This window comes from Babylonia areolata, chromosome 19 (assembly GCF_041734735.1).
Source record: "Babylonia areolata isolate BAREFJ2019XMU chromosome 19, ASM4173473v1, whole genome shotgun sequence".
Lineage (NCBI taxonomy): Eukaryota > Metazoa > Mollusca > Gastropoda > Neogastropoda > Buccinidae > Babylonia > Babylonia areolata.
In genome coordinates this window covers 10,980,132-10,986,698 of record NC_134894.1, presented here as the reverse complement: position 1 = coordinate 10,986,698, position 6,567 = coordinate 10,980,132, and the positions used below count along the sequence as shown (strand labels likewise).

Below are 6,567 nucleotides of genomic sequence, written 5' to 3'. Positions count from 1 at the left end.
GAGAGACAGAAAGAAAGACAGAGAGAGACAGAGAGAGAGACACACAGAGAGACAGAGAGAGAGGGTTGGAGGAGGGGGCAAAAGAGAGACAGACACGGGGGAGGGGGGTGGGGGGGCACAGTTTGGGCGGCTGACAGTTTGTAAAGGGATTTTTTGACGGTCATAAAATTGCAGAAAATTACCTTGAATAAACATCAAGCTCAATTTACAGCGGGATAACCTTTCGCACTGTACTGTATAAAAGGATGCTCCCCGTTCTGTAGGCCCCATCGTGAACGGCTTAGCCTTGGGTCAGTAGCTTTCAGTTTTCGTGTCAACTTGAGTCACTATGAAGTTCACCGTGTGTCTTCTAGCTGTCTGCGTCGTGGCAGGTTAGGTTTGTCTCTGTGTTTCTGTGCGTCTGTTTGTCTCTGTTGGTCTGTTGTCTTTCACTCTCTGTCTGTCTGCCCGTCTGTGTGTGTGCCTGTCTGTGTGTCTGTCTATCTACCTGTCTGTATCTCTATCTGTGTATATGATGTGTGCATGTGTGCATGCGCGTGTGTGTGTAAAGGGGTAATGTGTGTCACCGCCACTATCCCAGTCTTCGTATCTCTCGATCCCTCTCTCTCTCTCTGTCTCTCTCTCTGTCTGTCTGTCTCTCGTTGTTATCACATGAATCATTAACAAAATAATGTTCATAGAAAGGACTACTTGATACATAAAGAGAAGGAATAGCCCAAATGAAAAGAAGCCCGACTCTATGGAATTTTTTTTATCCAAGTCGCTCACAGCTTAAGTGTAATATGAATGAAAAGAAATAAAAGGAGGTTCTCTAAAAGTGGGATGAACAAATTTCACAAATCATCATTGTTATTATCTTCATCATCATCATCATCATCATCATCATCATTATGATATGTATCATATTATATCATATGATATAGTGCCAGTCCTCGGTGAGAGACCAACCTCTAAGCGTTTTACAAACACGGAGTCATTTGCACAACAAGCTGCCTACGTGGCCGCAACCGGCATCATTCGTTTCCTGTGACATTCAGTCAGGACATTTCAGTCACATACATACAAATACTCACACACTTTTTTTATATTTTTATATATTATCATTATTATTCATCTTATTATCATTATTGCTATTGTTGTTGTTGTTGTTGTTGTTGCTGTTATTGTTGACTTATTGGTGTTCTTGGTATTGTTGTTGTTGTGGATAGAGTCACGTACATACAAATACTCACACACTTTTTTTTATAATATTATCATTATTATTAATCTTATTATCATTATTGCTATTGTTGTTGTTGTTGCTGTTATTGTTGACTTATTGGTGTTCTTGGTATTGTTGTTGTTGTGGATAGAGTCACGTACATACAAATACTCACACACTTTTTTTTTTTTAATATTATCATTATTATTCATCTTATTATCATTATTGCTATTGTTGTTGTTGTTGCTGTTATTGTTGACTTATTGGTGTTCTTGGTATTGTTGTTGTTGTGGATAGAGTCACGTACATAAAAATACTCACACACTTTTTTTATAATATTATCATTATTATTAATTTTATTATCATTATTGCTATTGTTGTTGTTGTTGCTGTTACTTTTGACTTATTGGTGTTCTTGGTATTGTTGTTGTTGTGGATAGAGTCACGTACATACAAATACTCACACACTTTTTTTTTTTTTAATATTATCATTATTATTCATCTTATTATCATTATTGCTATTGTTGTTGTTGTTGCTGTTATTGTTGACTTATTGGTGTTCTTGGTATTGTTGTTGTTGTGGATAGAGTCACGTACATACAAATACTCACACACTTTTTTTTTTTATAATATTATCATTATTATTAATCTTATTATCATTATTGCTATTGTTGTTGTTGTTGCTGTTATTGTTGACTTATTGGTGTTCTTGGTATTGTTGGTGTTGTGGATATTGTTTTTCCTGGAAAGGAAGGAAGGATGGAATGTCTGGGTTTGTTCCAATGTGTCTTATTTTACCTGTGTGCTAGATAAATCGGTGGCATAAGTACTTGACGTTGTGTACCTTGTAAATGGAGAGAGTTATCGCTCAATATCGTTACTTAGTTCTTCTTCGTTTTTGTTTTTTATTTTTTGTTTTTTTTTTTGGGGGGGGGTTGTTTGTTTGTTTGTTTTTTGCTTTTTGTTGTTGTTGTTGCTGTTGTTTTGTTTTGGTTTTCTTTGTTTGTTTGTTTTGTTTTGTTTTTATGATGATTAATGATACTATATCATTATTCTTTTTATCATCGTCATCATTTTCGAAGTCAGCATTAATTTTCATCACCCCGGCACAATCCCTAGCACCCAGCCTATCCAACACACACACAGACACAGATACAAACACACAGATACACACAGACACAGACACACAGACACACACAGACACACAGACACAGACACACACACACAGATACACACACACACACACACACACACACACACACACACACAACACACCTGTCAATGACCAGCCTAATGACGAGGAATGGACATCCTGTCCCCCCCCGCCCCACACACCCCCACAGGTACCCACGCCCTGCCGTTCCCAGACACGGAGGGATGGAGTCTGAAGAGGCTGCTCCAGCGCAGAGAAGAAGTGGACTGCAGTGATGGGTCTTCCTCCTTGATCATGGGCTGTTTACAGCCCTTGCAGGCTCTGGACCATCCCACCTCTGGACTTCCCCTGGCTTCCATCAACACTTCCCACGCCCTCAACATCGTGTGCGAGTGAGTGGGCACAGAAATCATTACACTATTTTTGGAATTGATTTAAGTTGATCAAAGCGGTTACTATCAGGAAAGATATACATATAGTACACGCGCCTGTATATGTACACACACACACACACACACACACACACACACACACACACACACACATATATATATATATATATATATATATATATATAGTATAAAACAAAGATAAAAAAATAAAATAAAAACATAGGAAAACAAAAGGTCTGCAACTCAACGCGTTTTCTTCTTTTTCTTTTCTTTTTTTTTTCTTTTTTTTAATTCCTTGCCACGTTTCCGCCTTTTTTAGGCTTTTCCAATTCTGAAACAAACACACATACACAAAACAAAAAACAGTCTACCGGTTTTTAATCAAGCAAATAGAGACTGGGAGACTGATCATGTGAATAACAGTACCAGCTGTGGCTCGCATAACACTGATCATATGCTTCATTCTAAAACAGGACATCGCACTAACAGGGAGATCACAAGCCTGGTTTTCAGACTCCAATGGCTCCTTGATAATATCAATAATAAGAAACAATCACTAAAAAAAAAAAAGCCAACAGAGCATTCTTCTAAAGTGACTCACGTTTGTGGTCATGTGAATACAACCTATTCACGATAATCATCTTTTAGTGTGAACAGGTGAAAACCTTCTTACTTCATTCATGCACAAAATCTGCAGCTCCATCTCCTTCGACTGGCAACGCTTTTGTATGATGCTCTCTAGTCTAGTAAGGAGATCCATTGGATGGCTTCTGTAATGTTACTGTCAGAGTTAACAAGTTACATTTTTGTTTCTTTACCCTATCTTTTTTTCTTGTTTTTTTTTTTTTTTTGTTTTGTTTTTTTTTTGGGGGGGGGGCCGGGGGGGGGGGGGGGTTAATAAAAGCTGGCGGATGAGATGGGAAAATAGTGAACAGATCAAGAACGAGAGTGAGGAATTTCGTCTATAATACCAATCGTCGATTAAAACAAAAGTCAGTCGACGCACGCACGAAAAATAACACCCTCACACACCCATTCACACCCTCCCCACCTTCCCATACACACACACACACACACACACACACACACACAAAAAAAGAAAGAAACAAAAAAAAACGCATGCACGCGCGCGCGAGCGCGCACACACACACAGAGAAAAAAAAATTTTAAGCACACACACACACACACACACACACACACCGAAATAAATAATCATCTCACACACACAAACAACTCAGAAGGCTCCGTTCGTTTTGTTCACCAGTCTGTGTTGATTTATTCTCCCCTGCAGTACGCTTACCAGTGTCCACTCGTGTGTGCACAATGTCCACTCGTCCTGCGGCCAGGAGGACATGATGACCAACATTTTTCTGGAAACCACGGAGGGGGTCGTAGGCCACATGTGTGACCCTGCAGGCAGAGCAGGTAAGTATCAGTATCAGTAGCTCAAGGGGGCGTCACTGCGTTCTGTTAAATCCATATACGCTACAACACATCTGCCAAGCAGATGCCTGACCAGCAGCGTAACCCAAGAGCAGGTAGGTCGTGTGTTAGTGGACGAGAACTGGGGGCGGGAGAGTGTGTGCGGGGGCGGGGGGGAGGGTATTTTGATCTGAACTCTACGCCTGAGAATCACATGGCTCGGATCCCCGAAAACTGACTACACGGCGGGGAAAAACGGTCATACATGTGAAAGCCCACTCGTGTAATATACGAGTGAACGTGGTAGCTTCCGCCCATGAATGAAGAAGATTGATTGAATCTTTAATGGGTATTGAAATAGGCGCAGTAAAGGCCTTTTTTTTTTTTTTTACAATTCTGTCCATTTAACGACACAAAGTATAAAAATAAACAACGACACAAAGCATAGGAATAAAGAAATAAAATAATTAGAACGACGAATAAGAATAGTAACTGGAACAAATAAATGGCATATCTAATAAACAAACAAACAAACAAACAAAAAGAAGAAGACACATTGCTCGGGCATAGAATTTTCCTCTTTTTTTCTTTTTTCTTTTTTCTTCTGCTTCTTCAACTTCTTTTTTTTTTTTCCTTTTTTTCTTCTTCCTTTTTTTTTTTTTTTTCTGCGTTTTTTCAACATGACCGAGCAGAAAATCGTGCAAGCCAAGGGAACTAACTTCTAACACTGTTTCCAGCTGTTTGAGGGAGAAGCGAAGGACGGGGAATGGGGGCATTGGGGTGGGGTAGGGGGTGGGGGGGCGGTGGAAAAGGGGTAGGGGAAATGGAGAGTGAGATTGTGTGTGTGTGTGTGTGTGTGTGTGTGTGTGTGTGTGTGTGTGTGTCTGTCTGTCTGTCTGTCTGTGTGTGTGTGTTTCTACGCGTGTGTCATTGTTAAGGGTTTACACATATGTGTTATGTTTATAATCATTTATTTTTCAGTCATCCTTGCGAACACGGAGTGCTGGAAGATAGAGGAGCTGAACGATGATGTACAGAGTTGTGGAGAAGACTTGGAACACGAGGATATGTGCAGGTAAATAAATGTGACTAAATTAACAATGTACACGCAACTGCAACAAACTCATCCTAGTCCAGTCTTACCCTTTCCGAACTATTTTCTATATAACCGTATATATGACTATCATCGTTTGATCTAATTAGATATGTCAATATTTGCAGTTTTGCTAGTGTTGTGTATTTTGCACCAAAAAACCCCAACTGTTTTGATAAATTGTAATTTGTTCGTTTTGTATTTGAAATTGTTTAATGTAATGCACAGATACAGCTTGGTGTCGTGTGGTGCCGAGTTATAAGGTCTAGACAGCGCGGCTAAGCACCGCGAAAAGATGCATCTGATTGCACTTTTAAAACATTCTAGGTGTCGGAATGCGAACGCCAAATGATTTTATTGGAGGACTAATATGTACACAATATAGACATTAATTCATCTGTGAACTGCGTTAGACACTGGGTAATAATGATGGGACTGGCCGAATCAAGATTACCACGGAAAGCATACAGAACGTTGGTTGATTTGGATGTACAAGATAAAAGAAACTGAGCCTCAGATGTTCGTATTAAATTGTATATGTTTGGTTTTGGTCATGTTGGGATAAATCAAGGTGTGGAGGACACTACACGCTTTTCATTTGCACTGAAAGAAAGGCTAATCTTGTGTATATTTCAAGAATTGGATTTTCATATCAATAAAAGCAATAGATTTTATATATATATGGAAAATTTTGCACCGTACCTGATAATAAAATGTGTAAATGTTGACTCTAGATAGGCGCCAAAAATCATTTCTGCTCGGTTCCGAATGGGAATCTCTAATTTTTCACACACCATCATCGTTGCAGATTTCACACTGAAGATGATGTAATGCGTCCATTGTGTAATAATGTGAAACAAGATGAGGTACATTTTGTGGAAAGTTTCCGGAAGCGGTAGTCAAACATCTCCGAGACAAATAAATGTAATCCAATAAGAACACACAGCGAACTGGACTAACACATCCAAACCTGTTTTTCTTCATCCAGTGATGCAAACGCCTTGCGGGACTGCATCAAAGAGAAGGTACTAAGTCACTGCAACAGTTCTGCAGCCAAGTTCATCGATGACCTCGTCTACTACGCAATGAACCCCCTCGCCTCCCATATGCAATGCGAAATGTCTCTGCGAGCAGCACGTGAGTAGAACAGAATGGAGGTGAATAGAGTAGAATATGTCTGTATTATAAAACCAAGTGTTCCGGAGTCACAAGGAATATTGGTGGTGAGAGCGTGAGGAAAGTACATCGAATGTGCAAGTATGAATCGGAAATTATAACAGATGAAAATACAGTAGGATTTGAGACA

General features: G+C 39.6%; 1 protein-coding gene across 1 annotated transcript in view; it reads left to right on the top strand.

The window, feature by feature from the left end:
• The first annotated feature begins 219 nt into the window (after window positions 1-219).
• Window positions 220-6,567, top strand: part of LOC143293443 (uncharacterized) — a 7,341-nt gene continuing 993 nt past the window's right edge. Inside the window, exons 1-5 of the mRNA XM_076604300.1 lie at window positions 220-371; window positions 2,545-2,746; window positions 4,038-4,171; window positions 5,150-5,243; window positions 6,250-6,398. Of these exons, the coding sequence (XP_076460415.1) occupies window positions 329-371; window positions 2,545-2,746; window positions 4,038-4,171; window positions 5,150-5,243; window positions 6,250-6,398 (622 nt within the window). The 5' untranslated portion in view covers window positions 220-328. The remainder of the gene's footprint in view (window positions 372-2,544; window positions 2,747-4,037; window positions 4,172-5,149; window positions 5,244-6,249; window positions 6,399-6,567) is intronic.